The 20666-nt window shown below is 52.0% G+C and overlaps 1 protein-coding gene across 1 annotated transcript; it reads left to right on the forward strand.

Annotated features, from left to right (window-relative positions):
- Positions 1-1387: 1387 nt before the first annotated feature.
- LOC139400788 (CSC1-like protein 2) lies at positions 1388-19190 on the forward strand. The gene is made up of 8 exons (XM_071145434.1): positions 1388-1450; positions 3464-3626; positions 4167-4272; positions 10475-10642; positions 11470-11585; positions 14998-15069; positions 17991-18125; positions 18298-19190. Exons 2-8 carry the CDS (start codon positions 3537-3539, stop codon positions 18337-18339), a joined length of 729 nt encoding a protein of 242 aa, XP_071001535.1. The 5' UTR covers positions 1388-1450; positions 3464-3536; the 3' UTR covers positions 18340-19190.
- Positions 19191-20666: the final 1476 nt, after the last annotated feature.

A 20666-nucleotide genomic window follows, 5' to 3' on the forward strand; every position in this document is an offset into this window, starting at 1 on the left:
TAGGCTAGTTGAGAACACCTTTATTTAACCAGGTAGGCCAGTTGAGAACACCTTTATTTAACCAGGTAGGCTAGTTGAGAACACCTTTATTTAACCAGGTAGGCTAGTTGAGAACACCTTTATTTAACCAGGTAGGCTAGTTGAGAACACCTTTATTTAACCAGGTAGGCTAGTTGAGAACACCTTTATTTAACCAGGTAGGCTAGTTGAGAACACCTTTATTTAACCAGGTAGGCTAGTTGAGAACACCTTTATTTAACCAGGTAGGCTAGTTGAGAACACCTTTATTTAACCAGGTAGGCTAGTTGAGAACACCTTTATTTAACCAGGTAGGCTAGTTGAGAACACCTTTATTTAACCAGGGAGGCTAGTTGAGAACACCTTTATTTAACCAGGTAGGCTAGTTGAGAACACCTTTATTTAACCAGGTAGGCTAGTTGAGAACACCTTTATTTAACCAGGTGGGCTAGTTGAGAACACCTTTATTTAACCAGGTAGGCTAGTTGAGAACACCTTTATTTAACCAGGTAGGCTAGTTGAGAACACCTTTATTTAACCAGGTAGGCTAGTTGAGAACACCTTTATTTAACCAGGTAGGCTAGTTGAGAACACCTTTATTTAACCAGGTAGGCTAGTTGAGAACACCTTTATTTAACCAGGGAGGCTAGTTGAGAACACCTTTATTTAACCAGGTAGGCTAGTTGAGAACACCTTTATTTAACCAGGTAGGCTAGTTGAGAACACCTTTATTTAACCAGGTAGGCAAGTTGAGAACAAGTTCTCATTTACAGCTGCGACCTGGCCAAGATTAAGCAAAGCAGTTCGAGACAAACAACAACACAGAGTTACACATGGAGTAAACAAATATATATATATATATATATATAAGTAGGCATACATTTGACAGAGATGTGGTCCCGGGAATCGAACCCACTATCCTGGCGTTGCTACAACGTTTTGGGACAGTTTCCCGAACACAGATCCTGGCCTATCCATGAACCAAAATGTTCTTTCAATGGAACTTTCAATCCTATAAGAAGCCGTGTATGAGCCAGGCATAGCCCATAGGGCAAGGAGCCTATCTCCTGTTTCTGTAGTGAGACGGCTTGATGTACCAGGACACCCCCTAGACAGGACACTAGTCTATCTCCTGTTTCTGTAGTGAGACGGCTTGATGTACCAGGACACCCCCTGGACAGGGCACTGGTCTATCACAGGGCCTTACCCACAATCCACCTCCTTAATGCTGAGTGCCAAGCAGATTCACATCATGTCCCATTTTTTTGAGTGTTTAGAGTCTGTCCCTTTATGGTCCCATGGACTCTAATATGATCATTATACTCCAATTCCTCTGACAACTGAACTGTTTCCTTCTTCCTTCCAGTCTGGACGTTTTCTTCCGATGGCTGTTTGACAAGCGCTTCCTGGCTGACGCTGCCGTGAGGTTTGAGTAAGTAGCAGTTTCTAGTTCCTCTCTATGTTTCTTCCTAGATTCCTAGGTTCCTAGGTTCCTAGGTTCCTAGGTTCCCGCCATCTAGGGAGCTTTGAGCCTTTACCTTGTGCACTGTGGTCTCTGCTGTCCAACGTTCTGGCTCGTCGGGCTACGTTCTGGCTCGTCGGGCCACGTCCTGGCTCGTCGGGCTACGTTCTGGCTCGTCGGGCCACGTCCTGGCTCGTCGGGCCACGTCCTGGCTCGTCGGGCTACGTCCTGACTCGTCGGGCCACGTTCTGGCTCGTAATCTAAAGCTGTCAGTCTTATCTTAGTGGTGTTTGTAACAGTTATCTATCTTCGACCTGTCTATAATCAGAACACCATCTACTCTGATGTGTCCCTAATGGAACCAGCTGGTCTTTGTTTAACTTAGTCTTTTAGGAAGAAGCCACCTGGTGTCCCAGGTCTAAATCCCAGGTCTAAATCAGACCACCTGGTGTCCCGGGTCTAAATCAGACCACCTGGTGTCCCAGGTCTAAATCACACCGCCTGGTGTCCCAGGTCTAAATCAGACCACCTGGTGTCCCGGGTCTAAATCCCAGGTCTAAATCAGACCACCTGGTGTCCCAGGTCTAAATCAGACCACCTGGTGTCCCGGGTCTAAATCAGACCGCCTGGTGTCCCAGGTCTAAATCAGACCACCTGGTGTCCCGGGTCTAAATCCCAGGTCTAAATCAGACCACCTGGTGTCCCAGGTCTAAATCAGACCACCTGGTGTCCCGGGTCTAAATCAGACCGCCTGGTGTCCCTGGTCTAAATCAGTCAACCTGGTGTCCCAGGTCTAAATCAGACCAGATTATAGGGGAAGAGTGAAACTGACTTTAAGGTCCAGATCTAAATTTCATGGGGTTGGAGCCTGGTGGTGGGGGTTGGAGCCTGGTGGTGGGGGTTGGAGCCTGGTGGTGGGGGTTGGAGCCTGGCGGTGGGGGTTGGAGCCTGGCGGTGGGGGTTAGAGCCCGGCGGTGGGGGTTAGAGCCCGGCGGTGGGGGTTGGAGCCTGGCGGTGGGGGTTGGAGCCTGGCGGTGGGGGTTGGAGCCTGGCGGTGGGGGTTGGAGCCTGGCGGTGGGGGTTAGAGCCTGGCGGTGGGGGTTGGAGCCTGGCGATGGGGGTTGGAGCCTGGTGATGGGGGTTGGAGCCTGGCGGTGGGGGTTAGAGCCTGGCGGTGGGGGTTAGAGCCTGGCGGTGGGGGTTGGAGCCTGGCGGTGGGGGTTGGAGCCTGGCGGTGGGGGTTAGAGCCTGGTGATGGGGGTTGGAGCCTGGCGATGGGGGTTGGAGCCTGGCGGTGGGGGTTGGAGCCTGGCGGTGGGGGTTGGAGCCTGGCGGTGGGGGTTAGAGCCCGGCGGTGGGGGTTGGAGCCCGGCGGTGGGGGTTGGAGCCTGGCGGTGGGGGTTAGAGCCTGGCGGTGGGGGTTGGAGCCTGGCGGTGGGGGTTAGAGCCTGGCGGTGGGGGTTAGTCATTAGAATGAGTTGCCACACCTAGCCAACAGGGTTAGAATGAGTTACCACACCTATTCAATTGTCTCACAAGTGCCTAGGGTCTGAGATTCAGTGAGTAATATTGTTGTTGTGATGTCATTTCCTGTCTTCGCCCCCCTCATCCCTCATAATCTAACATTGTATTTCTTATCTTAGCCTTGTTTGTGCTAGAGGAGATCATTGACACCTGACAATCAGAATCCATATTCTATCATCATATTGTGTCTTTATGGATCTGTCTGTTCTTTGGGTTTTAGTTTAGTCCTCTAGGAGGAAGTTAGTCTTTAATACTCCCCTTTTGCACTATTGTTCCAACCGGTACTGGACTGGCCTGGCGACACGTCCCACATCGTTTCACAAACATGCTGGAAATGGTCATGTGCCTAGAACAGAACATATCCAATCCAGCGTAGGATGGTTCTGGTTGACACAATAGTGTGAAAAAGGTATGTTATTATTGTGATGTAATTTCCTGTCCCCCCCCATCCCCCACCAGGTGTGTGTTCCTGCCTGACAACGGGGCGTTCTTTGTGAACTATGTCATCGCGTCGGCGTTCATCGGTAACGCCATGGATCTGCTGAGGATCCCTGGTCTGCTCATGTATATGACCCGGCTGTGTCTGGCTCGCTCTGCTGCCGAGAGACGCAACGTCAAGAGGGTGAGTAGAGGAGCGCCACCTGGTGGCCAGGAAGACCTCAGTCACATAATAAACTACATCTCATAATTAACTACATCTCATAATAAACTACATAGCATCTGGGCTGCACATAGTTATATCAAAGTGACAAGATAGTCGACTGACCGCTCTCACAATGAGAATAAATGTACAGATTTGGGGGCGGAGTCAAGCCTCCAATAAGGAGAGCAATGAGGAAATTGGAATTTCAATTTACTTCCTAAATTGAAATGGAATGAACCCCAACCATGACAAGCTATGCTTTTGTTGAACTGAGGCTTCCCTAAGGACATATGATAATATCCTCCTGTTAATGTGTGTGTCTCTGCATCAAGTTTTCTAATTCTATAATTGTATCTCTACGTTCTGCAGCACTATGCAAATGAGTTGCCGTTCTAATATTTTATTTCTATACTTTACAGCACCAAATGTATGAGTTCCAGTTCTAGAACTCTATTTCTGTGTTCTTCAGCACCAGGCGTATGAGTTCCAGTTCTATAACTCTATTTCTGTGTTCTTCAGCACCAGGCGTATGAGTTCCAGTTCGGGGCGGCCTATGCCTGGATGATGTGTGTCTTCACTGTGGTCATGACATACAGCATCACCTGTCCAATCATCGTCCCCTTCGGTGAGCTGAGATCCACGGTTACTAACTGGTTGAGTGAGGTGATGTATTGTCCTGACTTATCGTCGCCTTCGGTGAGCTGTGGTCAGCCAGCATCATCCCCTAACCAGCCGCTAGTCTACTCAGCTGTGGTCAGCCAGCATCATCCCCTAACCAGCCGCTAGTCTACTCAGCTGTGGTTAGCCAGCATCATCCCCTAACCAGCCGCTAGTCTACTCAGCTGTGGTCAGCCAGCATCATCCCCTAACCAGCCGCTAGTCTACTCAGCTGTGGTCAGCCAGCATCATCCCCTAACCAGCCGCTAGTCTACTCAGCTGTGGTCAGCCAGCATCATCCCCTAACCAGCCGCTAGTCTACTCAGCTGTGGTCAGCCAGCATCATCCCCTAACCAGCCGCTAGTCTACTCAGCTGTGGTCAGCCAGCATCATCCCCTAACCAGCCGCTGGTCTACTCAGCTGTGGTCAACCAGCATCATCCCCTAACCAGCCGCTGGTCTACTCAGCTGTGGTCAGCCAGCATCATCCCCTAACCAGCCGCTAGTCTACTCAGCTGTGGTTAGCCAGCATCATCCCCTAACCAGCCGCTAGTCTACTCAGCTGTGGTTAGCCAGCATCATCCCCTAACCAGCCGCTAGTCTACTCAGCTGTGGTCAGCCAGCATCATCCCCTAACCAGCCGCTAGTCTACTCAGCTGTGGTCAGCCAGCATCATCCCCTAACCAGCCGCTAGTCTACTCAGCTGTGGTCAGCCAGCATCATCCCCTAACCAGCCGCTAGTCTACTCAGCTGTGGTCAGCCAGCATCATCCCCTAACCAGCCGCTAGTCTACTCAGCTGTGGTCAGCCAGCATCATCCCCTAACCAGCCGCTAGTCTACTCAGCTGTGGTCAGCCAGCATCATCCCCTAACCAGCCGCTGGTCTACTCAGCTGTGGTCAGCCAGCATCATCCCCTAACCAGCCGCTGGTTGGGGTAGACAGTGTTGAGGAGCTGGGGGTAGACAGTGTTGAGGAGCTGGGGGTAGACAGTGTTGAGGAGCTGGGGGGTAGACAGTGTTGAGGAGCTGGGGGGTAGACAGTGTTGAGGAGCTGTGGGGTAGACAGTGTTGGGGAGCTGAGGGGTAGACAGTGTTGGGGAGCTGGGGGGTAGACAGTGATGAGGAGCTGGGGTGGTAAACAGTGATGAGGAGCTGGGGGGTAGACAGTGATGAGGAGCTGGGGGGTAGACAGTGATGAGGATCTGGGGGGTAGACAGTGATGGGGAGCTGGGGGGTTAGACAGTGATGGGGAGCTGGGGGGTAGACAGTGATGAGGAGCTGGGGGGTAGACAGTGATGAGGAGCTGGGGGGTAGACAGTGATGAGGAGCTGGGGGGGTAGACAGTGATGAGGAGCTGGGGGGGTAGACAGTGTTGGAGAGCTGGGGGTGTAGACAGTGTTGGAGAGCTGGGGGGTAGACAGTGTTGGGGAGCTGGGGGGTAGACAGTGATGAGGAGCTGGGGGGTAGACAGTGATGAGGAGCTGGGGGGTAGACAGTGATGAGGAGCTGGGGGGTAGACAGTGATGGGGAGCTGGGGGGTAGACAGTGATGGGGAGCTGGGGGGTAGACAGTGATGAGGAGCTGGGGGGGTAGACAGTGATGAGGAGCTGGGGGGGTAGACAGTGATTGGGAGCTGGGGGGTAGACAGTGATGGGGAGCTGGTTGGTAGACAGTGATGGGGAGCTGGGGGGGGTAGACAGTGATGAGGAGCTGTTGGGTAGACAGTGATGAAGAGCTGTAGACAGTGATGAGGACCTGGGGGGGTAGACAGTGATGGGGAGCTGTAGACAGTGATGAGTACCTGGGGGGGGGGGGGGTAGACAGTGATGGGGAGCTGGGGGGTAGACAGTGATGAGGAGCTGGTTGGTAGACAGTGATGGGGAGCTGGTTGGTAGACAGTGATGGGGAGCTGGGGGGTAGACAGTGATGAGGAGCTGTTGGGTAGACAGTGATGAAGAGCTGTAGACAGTGATGAGGACCTGGGGGGGTAGACAGTGATGGGGAGCTGTAGACAGTGATGAGTACCTGGGGGGGGGGGGGGGGGTAGACAGTGATGGGGAGCTGGGGGGTAGACAGTGATGAGGAGCTGGTTGGTAGACAGTGATGGGGAGCTGGTTGGTAGACAGTGATGGGGAGCTGGGGGGTAGACAGTGATGAGGAGCTGGTTGGTAGACAGTGATGGGGAGCTGGGGGTAGACAGTGATGGGGAGCTGGGGGGGTAGACAGTGTTGGGGAGCTGGGGAGTAGACAGTGATGAGGAGCTGGGGGGGTAGACAGTGATGGGGAGCTGGGGGGTTAGACAGTGATGGGGAGCTGGGGGGTAGACAGTGATGAGGAGCTGGGGGGGTAGACAGTGATGAGGAGCTGGGGGGGTAGACAGTGATGAGGAGCTGGGGGGGTAGACAGTGATGAGGAGCTGGGGGGGTAGACAGTGATTCGGAGCTGGGAGGTAGACAGTGATGAGGAGCTGGGGGGCTAGACAGTGATGGGGAGCTGGGGGGCTAGACAGTGATGGGGAGCTGGGGGGCTAGACAGTGATGGGGAGCTGGGGGGGTAGACAGTGATGGGGAGCTGGGAGGTAGACAGTGATGGGGAGCTGGGGGGGTAGACAGTGATGAGGAGCTGGGGAGGTAGACAGTGATGAGGAGCTGTTGGGTAGACAGTGATGGGTAGCTGTAGACAGTGATGAGGAGCTGTTGGGTAGACAGTGATGGGGAGCTGTTGGGTAGACAGTGATGGGGAGCTGTTGGGTAGACAGTGATGGGGAGCTGGGGGAGTAGACAGTGATGGGGAGCTGGGGGGGTAGACAGTGATGATGAGCTGGGGGGTAGACATTGATGGGGAGCTGTTGGGTAGACAGTGATGGGGAGCTGGGGGAGTAGACAGTGATGGGGAGCTGGGGGGGTAGACAGTGATGATGAGCTGGGGGGGTAGACAGTGATGATGAGCTGGGGGGGTAGACAGTGATGGGGAGCTGGGTGGGTAGACAGTGATGAGGAGCTGGGGGGTAGACAGTGATGAGAAGCTGGGGGGGTAGACAGTGATGGGGAGCTGTTGGGTAGACAGTGATGGGTAGCTGTAGACAGTGATGAGGACCTGGGGGGGGCAGACAGTGATGGGGAGCTGTTGGGTAGACAGTGATGGGGAGCTGGGGGGGTAGACAGTGATGAGGAGCTGGGGGGGTAGACAGTGATGAGGAGCCGGGGGGGTAGATAGTGATGAGGAGCTGGGGATGGTAGACAGTGATGAGGAGCTGGGGGGGGTAGACAGTGATGAGGAGCTGGGGGGGTAGACAGTGATGAGGAGCTGGGGGGGTAGACAGTGATGAGGAGCTGGCGGGGTAGACAGTGATGAGGAGCTGGGGGGGTAGACAGTGATGAGTAGCTGGTTGGTAGACAGTGATGGGGAGCTGGGGGGGTAGACAGTGATGAGGAGCTGGGGGGTAGACAGTGATGAGGAGCTGGGGGGGGTAGACAGTGATGAGGAGCTGGGGGGGTAGACAGTGATGGGGAGCTGGGGGGGTAGACAGTGATGAGGAGCTGGGGGGTAGACAGTGATGAGGAGCTGGGGGGGTAGACAGTGATGGGGAGCTGGGGGGGTAGACAGTGATGAGGAGCTGGGGGGTAGACAGTGATGAGGAGCTGGGGGGGGTAGACAGTGATGAGGAGCTGGGGGGTAGACAGTGATGAGGAGCTGGGGGGTAGACAGTGATGAGGAGCTGGGGGGGGTAGACAGTGATGAGGAGCTGGGGGGGTAGACAGTGATGAGGAGCTGGGGGGGTAGACAGTGATGGGGAGCTGGGGGGGTAGACAGTGATGGGGGTTTCTGCTGTTTCATGTGTTTAGCTATTGGAGCGGCTCACAGCTAAAAGAAAGTGGATATGAATCTTTTTAATTTCTCCTGGAAGAACAAGCTGGTCAGTCTGACTATTTCACACAGCCTCAGAGTATCACTGGTTTCTATCACACAGCCTCTGAGTAACACTGGTTTCTATCACACAGCCTCTGAGTAACACTGGTTTCTATCACACAGCCTCTGAGTAACACTGGTTTCTATCACACAGCCTCTGAGTATCACTGGTTTCTATCACACTGCCTCTGAGTATCACTGGTTTCTATCACACAGCCTCAGAGTATCACTGGTTTCTATCACACAGCCTCAGAGTATCACTGCCGTAGAGATTAAACAGCACAGTGACAGTCGGTCATGACTGCACCTTTACAGCTAAGAGAGTAGCGATAAAAGCAATGTTTGACAGTCAATATTGCGTGTATGAACACATTTTGTATACTTGTTAAAAAAATGTATTTTATCTTTCTTTAACTAGGCAAGTCAGTCAAGAACAAATTCTTATTTTCAATGACGACCTAGGAACAGTGGGTTAACTAACTGGGGCAGAACGACAGATTTTTACCTTGTCAGCTCGGGGATTCGATCTTGCAACTTTCCGGTTACTAGTCCAACACTCTAACCACTAGGCTTCCTGCCGCCCATAATGAAGAGGGAGAGGACGCCTGTATTGTCCCTGTAGGGTCCTGTATGGAGAAGATAGTTAGACTCACTGTCTGTCTCTGCTCCTCTTTCTCGCTCTCCTCCCACCTCCCACTTTCTCGCTCTCTCTCCCTCCCTCTTTTTCTCTTTTGCTCACTTGCACTCTTTCTCTTCTCTGCCTTCCTCCCTCTCCTCTCTCTCTTTCCACCTTCCTCCTTCTCCTCTCTCTCTCTCCTCCACCTTCCTCCTTCTCCTCTCTCTCTTTTCCACCTTCCTCCCTCTCCTCTCTCTCTCTCCTCCACCTTCCTCCCTCTCCTCTCTCTCTCTCCTCCACCTTCCTCCCTCTCCTCTCTCTCTCCTCCACCTTCCTTCCTCTCTCTCTCTCTCCTCCACCTTCCTTCCTCTCTCTCTCTCCTCCACCTTCCTCCCTCTCTCTCTCTCCACCTTTCTCCCTCTCTCTCTCCTCCACCTTCCTCCCTCTCCCTCTCCTCCACCTTCCTCCCTCTCCCTCTCCTCCACCTTCCTCCCTCTCCTCTCTCCCCTCCACCTTCCTCCCTCTCCTCTCTCTCTCTCTCCTCCACCTTCCTCCCTCTCCTCTCTCTCTCTCTCTCTCCTCCACCTTCCTCCCTCTTCTCTCTCTCTCTCTCCTCCACCTTCCTCCCTCTCTCTCTCCACCTTTCTCCCTCTCTCTCTCCTCCACCTTCCTCCCTCTCCCTCTCCTCCACCTTCCTCCCTCTCCCTCTCCTCCACCTTCCTCCCTCTCCTCTCTCCCCTCCACCTTCCTCCCTCTCCTCTCTCCCCTCCACCTTCCTCCCTCTCCTCTCTCTCTCTCCTCCACCTTCCTCCCTCTCCTCTCTCTCTCTCTCTCCTCCACCTTCCTCCCTCTCCTCTCTCTCTCTCCTCCACCTTCCTCCTTCTCCTCTCTCTCTTTTCCACCTTCCTCCCTCTCCTCTCTCTCTCTCCTCCACCTTCCTCCCTCTCCTCTCTCTCTCTCCTCCACCTTCCTCCCTCTCCTCTCTCTCTCCTCCACCTTCCTTCCTCTCTCTCGCTCTCTCCTCCACCTTCCTTCCTCTCTCTCTCTCCTCCACCTTCCTCCCTCTCTCTCTCCACCTTTCTCCCTCTCTCTCTCCTCCACCTTCCTCCCTCTCCCTCTCCTCCACCTTCCTCCCTCTCCCTCTCCTCCACCTTCCTCCCTCTCCTCTCTCCCCTCCACCTTCCTCCCTCTCCTCTCTCTCTCTCCTCCACCTTCCTCCTTCTCTCTCTCTCTCTCTCTCTCCTCCACCTTCCTCCCTCTCTCTCTCCACCTTTCTCCCTCTCTCTCTCCTCCACCTTCCTCCCTCTCCCTCTCCTCCACCTTCCTCCCTCTCCCTCTCCTCCACCTTCCTCCCTCTCCTCTCTCCCCTCCACCTTCCTCCCTCTCCTCTCTCCCCTCCACCTTCCTCCCTCTCCTCTCTCTCTCTCTCCTCCACCTTCCTCCCTCTCCTCTCTCTCTCTCTCTCCTCCACCTTCCTCCCTCTCCTCTCTCTCTCTCCTCCACCTTCCTCCCTCTCCTCTCTTTCCTCCACCTTCCTTCCTCTTCTCCCTCTCTCTCTCCTCCACCTTCCTCCCTCTCTCTCTCTCTCTCTCCTCCACCTTCCTCCCTCTCCTCTCTTTCTGCTCCCCCCTCCCTCCCTCGCTCCAGGTCTGATGTACATGCTGTTGAAGCACCTGGCAGATCGCTACAACATGTACTATGCCTACCTTCCCTCCAAGCTGGACAAGAAGATCCACTCTGGGGCCGTCAACCAGGTGGTGGCAGCACCTATCCTCTGTCTCTTCTGGCTCCTGTTCTTCTCCACTCTCCGCACAGGTACGAGGTCGCCATCTAGTGGCCGTTCTGGGTCACAACCTGGCTATCTCATATTTATAGGGTGTGTCACGTTAATTTATTGAACCTTTATTTAACTTTTCAAGTCAGTTAAGAACAAATTCTTATTTACAATGGCGGCCTACCCCGGGAAAACCCTAATGACGCTGGGCCAATTGTACGCCGCCCAATGGGATTCCCAATCGCAGCCGTTTATGATACAGCCTGGAATCGAACCATCGTCTGTAGTGATGCCTCTAGCACTGAGATGCAGTACCTCAGACCACTGAACCAGGGTCTGTAGTCACGCCTCTAGCACTGAGATGCAGTACCTCAGACCAATGAACCAGGGTCTGTAGTGACGCCCCTCTGAACCGGGGTCTGTAGTGACGCCTCTAGCACTGAGATGCAGTACCTCAGACCACTGAACCAGGGTCTGTAGTGACACCTCTAGCACTGAGATGCAGTACCTCAGACCAATGAACCAGGGTCTGTAGTGACGCCCCTCTGAACCGGGGTCTGTAGTGACGCCTCTAGCACTGAGATGCAGTACCTCAGACCACTGAACCAGGGTCTGTAGTGACACCTCTACCACTGAGATGCAGTACCTCAGACCACTGAACCAGGGTCTGTAGTGACGCCCCTCTGAACCAAGGTATGTAGTGACGCCCCTCTGAACCAAGGTCTGTAGTGACGCCTCTAGCACCGAGATGCAGTACCTCAGACCACTGAACCACAAATGGCACCCTATTCCCGATGTAGTGCACTGCTTTTGACTAGGGACCATAGGGAACGCATCCTACTGACATGTTGATTCTCTTCCCTTTCAGGTTTCTCAGCCCCTACCTCTATGTTTACCTTCATCGTTCTGATCATCACCATCATCGTCTGCTTGTCCCATGTCTGTTTCGGACACTTCAAATATCTCAGCGCTCACAACTACAAGGTACAAAAAACACTCGCCAGAGAGTCTCTTCTTATTTATAATGTTGAAGTGTTTTATATTTTATGAATTGAGCCAGGAAAGTAATTGAGAACACAATATCTTGTACCGTAAGGATCCCGAATGCAATATGAGACAAATTATGCATAAATTATGCATTTATAGACAAGAGTATATTATTACAATCTTAAAATCTCATTGGAGGAAACTTAGGTTCTAGAGGTGTTAACGTTTACATGTTAAAACAACGTTGGGATCGTTTAACGTTAAGAAAAATCCCAATGTTTTCCCCACAAAATAAAATGACAGTGCAGTTATCACAAAACAGATTATTTTCCTTGTTGTATCCGAACTAGATGATGAGCTACGAAGGCCCCCGGGGAAAGTTGTGTCATTTTAAATCAAACCAGAAGGGATGAGGTGAACTTTAGGCTCTACTGTTTGAGAGGCATTCAAGGCGAGACATTGTAAGATACAGCTTACCAAGACATATGTACACAGTTCTGCCTACCCTCTCCTCTCTCTCTCCCTCACACTGGCCTGCTCTTCGGTCTGTTGCCTGTAGACTATCCTAGTTAACATATATATGTACACAGTTCTGCCTACCCTCTCCTCTCTCTCTCCCTCACATTGGCCTGCTCTTCAGTCTGTTGCCTGTAGACTCTCCTAGCTAACATATGTACACAGTTCTGCCTACCCTCTCCTCTCTCTCTCCCTCACACTGGCCTGCTCTTCAGTCTGTTGCCTGTAGACTCTCCTAGCTAACACACGTGGAATTGTTTTAAGATGGTCATAACATGGAACGTTTAGCTATTTGATTTTGAATTTTAGGACCCCTTTAGGGGGAACCCCCCCCCCCCAAAACAACAACAATTTGATAAAATCTTGATTTGGCCTTTACAACTATAGCCCATAGAAACACATTGAATAGCAATTCATGTCAAAGACTTGTTCTTATTCTGTCGGTATCGATAGTCTAAGAGTTTGACCACGTGGGATAGTTAAAGGATTCAGCAATCTACTTAAACCTCATTTCCCTCTGTGATAGAGGTACTTGTCTGGTCTCAACCCTTAGCCCTCTCGTTATCGAGGTAAGCTGGTCTGAAGAGGGAAAACCCAGGTGGGGGTTTTATTCGGAACATAGAAAAGGGGCGGGTCCTGCCTGTGCTCAGGGGGCGGTCCCATGACGCCGGGTCCTGCTCAGGGGGCGGTCCCATGACGCCGGGTCCTGCCTGTGCTCAGGGGGCGGTCCCATGACGCCGGGTCCTGCCTGTGCTCAGGGGGCGGTCCCATGACGCCGGGTCCTGCCTGTGCTCAGGGGGCGGTCCCATGACGCCGGGTCCTGCCTGTGCTCAGGGGGCGGTCCCATGACGCCGGGTCCTGCCTGTGCTCAGGGGGCGGTCCCATGACGCCGGGTCCTGCCTGTGCTCAGGGGGCGGTCCCATGACGCCGGGTCCTGCTCAGGGGGCGGTCCCATGACGCTGGGTCCTGCCTATGCTCAGGGGCGGTCCCATGACGCCGGGTCCTGCCTGTGCTCAGGGGGCGGTCCCATGACGCCGGGTCCTGCCTGTGCTCAGGGGGCGGTCCCATGACGCCGGGTCCTGCCTGTGCTCAGGGGGCGGTCCCATGACGCCGGGTCCTGCCTGTGCTCAGGGGGCGGTCCCATGACGCCGGGTCCTGCCTGTGCTCAGGGGGCTCTTGAGTTAACTCTCTCAAGAGTTAAACAGTCTAAAATCACATTACATAATTTCACAAATAGTTTAATCTTTACTCATTCATTTTATACAACAATTAGATGTAAACCTTATATCTGAGGCTATTATATAAACAGCGTTATGTTAATGTGGTCGTATTGTCTCTCATGAGTTTCACAAAATTGTACCAAACGGACCAGTTCGTAGCTCATTATTTTACCGATCTTTTATACCTTCTCCAGAACATGAATGTTCTCCAGTTCTAGGCTGTGGAAGAAATTCATTTGTTCTCTCTTATGAAACTCACTCTCTCTATACTGTCTGGCCATGAGGCAGGATTCTCCTCCAGGAATTTTACGACCTGAGGTTGCAGCAGTGTGGGTGTAGGAGAGACAGAGGGAGGGGGATGGTGCAGAGGGAGGGAGAATAGTGCTCGCTGTACCCAAAGAGGGTAACGTCATGACACAGGAAAGGGCCTTCTCCAAACTGTTGCCACAGAGTTGGAAGCACTGAATCGTCAAGAATGTAATTGGATGCTGTAGCATTAAGATTTCCCTTCACTGGAACCAAGGGGCCCGAACCATGAAAAACAGCCTCAGACCATTATTCCTGTACAGTTGGCACTGTGGATTGGGGCAGGTAGTATTCTCCTGGCATCGCCAAACCCATATTTGTCTGTCGGACTGCCAGATGGTGAAGTGTGATTCATCACTCCAGAGAACGTGTTTCCACTGCTCCAGAGTCCAATGGCGGCGTTACACCACTCCAGACGAAGCTTCGCATTACGCAAGGTGATCTTAGGCTTGTGTGCGGCTGCTCAGCCATGGAAACCCATTTCATGAAGCTCTCGACGAACAGTTCTTGTGCTGACGTTGCTTCCAGAGGAAGTTTGGAACTCGGTAGTGAGTGTTGCAACCGAGGACAGATGATGTTGTTGCTCCTGGACATTTCCACTTCACAACAACAGCACTTACAGTTGACCGAATCAGCTCTAGCAGGGAAGACATTTTAACAAACTGACTTGTTGGAAAGGTGGCATCGTATGACGGTGCCACGTTGAAAGTCACTAAGCTCTTCAGTACGGGCCATTCTACCACCAATGTTTGTCTATGGAGATTACATGGCTGTGTGCTCCATTTTATACACCCGTCAGCAACGGGTGTGGCTGAAATAGCCGAATCCACTAATCTGAAGGGGTGTCCACATACTTTAGTGTATATATAGTGTAAGCCAGAGCACACATGTTACTGTAGCTGTGTTCTATAAAGGGTTGTCTCTATGGACACTTTAGTGAGCAAGGAGGCCTACAAACCTGACTCCGTTACACCAGCTCTGTCAGGAGGAATGGGCCAAAATTCACCCATCTTATTGTGGGAAGCTTGTGGAAGGCTACCCGAAACGTTTGACCCAAGTTAAACAATTTAAAGGCAATGCTGCCAAATAGTAATTGAGTGTATGTAAACTTCTGACCCACTGGGAATGTGATGAAAGAAATAAAGGCTGAAATAAATCATTCTCTCTACTATTATTCTGACATTTCACATTCTTAAAATAAAGTGGTGAACCTAACTGACCTAGACAGGGAGTTTTTACTCTGGTTAAATGTCAACTCAAAACTGAGTTTAAATGTATTTGGCTAAGGCGTATGTAAACTGTATTATAATTGTGTGTGTTTATATTTTCTCCCATCTCTTTGCCCCCCCCCCCCCCCCCCCCCCCAGATTGACGCGGAGAATGTGGATGGTGTTGAGAATGGTCGTCCAGCACGCACTTCTCCCTTCAATAAGTCAGCAGTAAGTACCGTTTCCTCAGCCTCTCCCTTCAATAAGTCAGCAGTAAGTACCGTTTCCTCAGCTTCTCCCTTCAATAAGTCAGCAGTAAGTACCGTTTCCGCAGCCTAGACGACCTCTCCCTTCAATAAGTCAGCAGTAAGTACCGTTTCCTAAGCCTAGACGACCTCTCCCTTCAATAAGTCAGCAGTAAGTACCGTTTCCTCAGCCTAGACGACCTCTCCCTTCAATAAGTCAGCAGTAAGTACCGTTTCCTCAGCCTAGACGACCTCTCCCTTCAATAAGTCAGCAGTAAGTACCGTTTCCTCAGCCTCTCCCTCCAATAAGTCAGCAGTAAGTACCGTTTCCTCGGCCTAGACGACCTCTCCCTTCAATAAGTCAGCAGTAAGTACCGTTTCCTCAGCCTCTCCCTTCAATAAGTCAGCAGTAAGTACCGTTTCCTCAGCCTCTCCCTTCAATAAGTCAGCAGTAAGTACCGTTTCCTCAGCCTCTCCCTTCAATAAGTCAGCAGTAAGTACCGTTTCCTCAGCTTCTCCCTTCAATAAGTCAGCAGTAAGTACCGTTTCCGCAGCCTAGACGACCTCTCCCTTCAATAAGTCAGCAGTAAGTACCGTTTCCTAAGCCTAGACGACCTCTCCCTTCAATAAGTCAGCAGTAAGTACCGTTTCCTCAGCCTAGACGACCTCTCCCTTCAATAAGTCAGCAGTAAGTACCGTTTCGTCAGCCTAGACGACCTCTCCCTTCAATAAGTCAGCAGTAAGTACCGTTTCCTCAGCCTCTCCCTCCAATAAGTCAGCAGTAAGTACCGTTTCCTCGGCCTAGACGACCTCTCCCTTCAATAAGTCAGCAGTAAGTACCGTTTCCTCAGCCTCTCCCTTCAATAAGTCAGCAGTAAGTACCGTTTCCTCAGCCTCTCCCTTCAATAAGTCAGCAGTAAGTACCGTTTCCTCAGCCTCTCCCTTCAATAAGTCAGCAGTAAGTACCGTTTCCTCAGCTTCTCCCTTCAATAAGTCAGCAGTAAGTACCGTTTCCTCAGCCTAGACGACATCTCCCTTCAATAATTCAGCAGTAAGTACCGTTTCCTCAGCCTAGACGACCTCTCCCTTCAATAAGTCAGCAGTAAGTACCGTTTCCTCAGCCTCTCTCTCCAATAAGTCAGCAGTAAGTACCGTTTCCTCAGCCTAGACGACCTCTCCCTTCAATAAGTCAGCAGTAAGTACCGTTTCCTCAGCCTCTCCCTTCAATAAGTCAGCAGTAAGTACCGTTTCCTCAGCCTAGACGACCTCTCCCTTCAATAAGTCAGCAGTAAGTACCGTTTCCTCAGCCTCTCCCTTCAATAAGTCAGCAGTAAGTACCGTTTCCTCAGCCTCTCCCTCCAATAAGTCAGCAGTAAGTACCGTTTCCTCGGCCTAGACGACCTCTCCCTTCAATAAGTCAGCAGTAAGTACCGTTTCCTCAGCCTCTCCCTTCAATAAGTCAGCAGTAAGTACCGTTTCCTCAGCCTCTCCCTTCAATAAGTCAGCAGTAAGTACCGTTTCCTCAGCCTCTCCCTTCAATAAGTCAGCAGTAAGTACCGTTTCCTCAGCTTCTCCCTTCAATAAGTCAGCAGTAAGTACCGTTTCCTCAGCCTAGACGACATCTCCCTTCAATAATTCAGCAGTAAGTACCGTTTCCTCAGCCTAGACGACCTCTCCCTTCAATAAGTCAGCAGTAAGTACCGTTTCCTCAGCCTCTCTCTCCAATAAGTCAGCAGTAAGTACCGTTTCCTCAGCCTAGACGACCTCTCCCTTCAATAAGTCAGCAGTAAGTACCGTTTCCTCAGCCTCTCCCTTCAATAAGTCAGCAGTAAGTACCGTTTCCTCAGCCTAGACGACCTCTCCCTTCAATAAGTCAGCAGTAAGTACCGTTTCCTCGGCCTAGACGACCTCTCCCTTCAATAAGTCAGCAGTAAGTACCGTTTCCTCAGCCTAGACGACCTCTCCCTTCAATAAGTCAGCAGTAAGTACCGTTTCCTCGGCCTAGACGACCTCTCCCTTCAGTGAGTCAGCAGTAAGTACCGTTTCCTCGGCCTAGACGACCTCTCCCTTCAATAAGTCAGCAGTAAGTACCGTTTCCTCGGCCTAGACGACCTCTCCCTTCAATAAGTCAGCAGTAAGTACCGTTTCCTCAGCCTCTCCCTCCAATAAGTCAGCAGTAAGTACCGTTTCCTCGGTCTAGACGACCTCTCCCTTCAATAAGTCAGCAGTAAGTACCGTTTCCTCGGCCTAGACGACCTCTCCCTTCAATAAGTCAGCAGTAAGTACCGTTTCCTCAGCCTCTCCCTCCAATAAGTCAGCAGTAAGTACCGTTTCCTCGGCCTAGACGACCTCTCCCTTCAATAAGTCAGCAGTAAGTACCGTTTCCTCAGCCTCTCCCTCCAATAAGTCAGCAGTAAGTACCGTTTCCTCAGCCTAGACGACCTCTCCCTTCAATAAGTCAGCAGTAAGTACCGTTTCCTCAGCCTAGACGACCTCTCCCTTCAATAAGTCAGCAGTAAGTACCGTTTCCTCAGCCTCTCCCTCCAATAAGTCAGCAGTAAGTACCGTTTCCTCAGCCTCTCCCTCCAATAAGTCAGCAGTAAGTACCGTTTCCTCAGCCTAGACGACCTCTCCCTTCAATAAGTCAGCAGTAAGTACCGTTTCCTCAGCCTCTCTCTCCAATAAGTCAGCAGTAAGTACCGTTTCCTCGGCCTAGACGACCTCTCCCTTCAATAAGTCAGCAGTAAGTACCGTTTCCTCGGCCTAGACGACCTCTCCCTTCAATAAGTCAGCAGTAAGTACCGTTTCCTCGGCCTAGACGACCTCTCCCTCCATCTCTCACACTGACCTTTCTCCTCCTTTCTATCCCTCCTCTCTCTTCTTCTTCTTCTTCTTTCCCAACAACAGCAGATGTACATTGCCTCAGTCCTCCAGGACCCCAGTTTAGACGAGCTGGGTTCGGCTGGCAGCGGGGTCAGCGAGGGTTCGCAGGACGAGGAGATCATCCAAGTGGGGAACAGCCTCAATGAGGCCGACTTCCAGGTAGCCTGCCGACGTGCCCTTTGAGCAAGGAGCTTCAATTCTTGTAATTTCTCCCGGGGGGGTGGAGCTTAACTTCCAACTCCTCGTATGTGTGTCCTCGTGTTGTTGTGAGCATAAAGATAAGTTTCTCCACAAGTGATTGGACAATAACGTATTCTCCTTTTTCTCCCAGAGCGGCGAGGACGGTCTCCTCGCTAACGAGGTGCGGCACTGACGTCAGGAGACGCCGGAGACGGTTGTCAGGGTGGAGACGGAGGACGGGGAAAGAGGAGCAGAGACTGAGATGGCAGAAACTCAAGTTTAATTTCACCGACTGGATGGATGCACTGACCTAGTGAATTAAGCTACAGAGCTGAAACGGACTGACACAGCTTTAAAAGACATGGATAGACCACTAACCTTAAAGTCCTGAACAGACTATTACATTGTCTACACACACACACACACACACACACACACACACACACACACACACACAATACAACACACACAATACAACACACACAGAGAGAGAGAGAGAGAATGTGTCTACTAAAGGATTGGTAACTCTCCCTTCCAACTATTGATCTAGCGCTGACTGTGAAGGAGGGATCTTTCCTTCCCACAATCCTTTGCCTGTTCTGCCTGCACCCCTAATCGTCTCTGTGCCCTAGAGGCTTCGTCACAATAAGCAGCCTAATATGAGAAGATGAAGAAGAAGAAGAGGAAGAGGAGAAATGTCTGTCAGCATCACACACACACACACACACTGTTCGCCTGCTCTGGTCTCCCCCCTACTCTGTCCCGACGGTCTCCGGGAGTCTCTGGGTGGTTCCAACCCTGTGTAAAAAAAAATAAAAAGAAGGAATGTGGTCACCGTGACGACGGCCACTGTAACAAACTGAACTAAACACTCCTCTGCTTTCCTTTTTAATTGTTCAGCAACAAAAACTCTGGATTTGCAAAAATGTAAAATAGCCTTTTTTTGGGGGGAAATGGTATTTATTTTTAGGCATGGTTATTTTTTAAGTTGGTCTGAAAACTTTAATAATCAATTAACTACTTGTTTCGACATTTAAAAACAAAGAATCAACTGTGGATGGATGGATCATGGAACGTGGATACTGTCCCTCGTAACAACAAGGTCACTCTGTCTTCTGGCCTGTTCTGCCCCGAGCGACTGTAGTGGGACTGCGGCTCCAGACTGAGCCCTAATGGAGCCGCCCTAACATAACTGAAGGCAGAAGGCAGTCCAGAGCCCCTAGTGGAGAGGAGGATGCCCCCAGGAAGCAGATATAAAGTGGATATGACAGCCCAACCTCTACCCTGTTTTGTGTCCCACAACTTTGGTTCCCAAAATTGTCCCAGAGTTCGCAGGTTTTTCAATAGGCTGGTTAGAAGTTTATTGGAATGAGGGATTTCTGGGAAAAACCTAGGAACTTCGGGAAAGATTCTGTAATTGTGCAGCCTCAGCCTCCTTTCCCGGCTAGGACTCTGTGGGACCGTGTTCTTCGGTAGAGGGAGAGCTCGACCCTTGAACTCTTGGTCTGTGACCTGTAGTTTCCCCCAGGCCTCTCCTCCCTGTTACTATGGACGCATTCAGCAGGGGAGGGCACAACGTTGTTGAACCTTCAGATATAAATATGTAGAACAAATACGTCTCTCTGAAATGTAGAATAAGGAATCATGTCAACTCTTTTCTAAACATTTCTATCTACAACGTTCCACAACGTTTGCCTCCTGAATGTGACCCTGGCCCCTGCTCTGACTGGCACGTCTCTGTGACCCTGGCCCCTGCTCTGACTGGCACGTCTCTGTGACCCTGGCCCCTGCTCTGACTGGCACGTCTCTGTGACCCTGGCCCCTGCTCTGACTGGCACGTCTCTGTGACCCTGGCCCCTGCTCTGACTGGCCCGTCTCTGTGACCCTGGCCCCCTGCTCTGACTGGCTCGTCTCTGTGACCCTGGCCCCCTGCTCTGACTGGCCCGTCTCTGTGACCCTGGCCCCTGCTCTGACTGACCCGTCTCTGTGACCCTGGCCCCCTGCTCTGACTGGCCCGTCTCTGTGACCCTGGCCCCCTGCTCTGACTGGCCTGTCTCTGTGACCCTGACCCCTGCTCTGACTGACCCATCTCTGTGACCCTGGCCCCCTGCTCTGACTGCCCCCTGCTCTGACTGGCCCGTCTCTGTGACCCTAGCCCCTGCTCTGACTGACCCCTGCTCTGACTGGCCCGTCTCTGTGACCCTGGCCCCTGCTCGGACTGACCCGTCTCTGTGACCCTGGCCCCTGCTCTGACTGGCCCGTCTCTGTGACCCTGGCCCCCTGCTCTGACTGGCCTGTCTCTGTGACCCTGACCCGTCTCTGTGACCCTGGCCTGTCTCTGTGACCCTGGCCCCTGCTCTGACTGACCCGTCTCTGTGACCCTGGCCCCCTGCTCTGACTGGCCCGTCTCTGTGACCCTGGCCCCCTGCTCTGACTGGCTCGTCTCTGTGACCCTGGCCCCCTGCTCTGACTGGCCCGTCTCTGTGACCCTGGCCCCTGCTCTGACTGACCCGTCTCTGT

This window comes from Oncorhynchus clarkii, unplaced genomic scaffold (genome assembly GCF_045791955.1).
Source record: "Oncorhynchus clarkii lewisi isolate Uvic-CL-2024 unplaced genomic scaffold, UVic_Ocla_1.0 unplaced_contig_5103_pilon_pilon, whole genome shotgun sequence".
Taxonomy (NCBI): domain Eukaryota; kingdom Metazoa; phylum Chordata; class Actinopteri; order Salmoniformes; family Salmonidae; genus Oncorhynchus; species Oncorhynchus clarkii.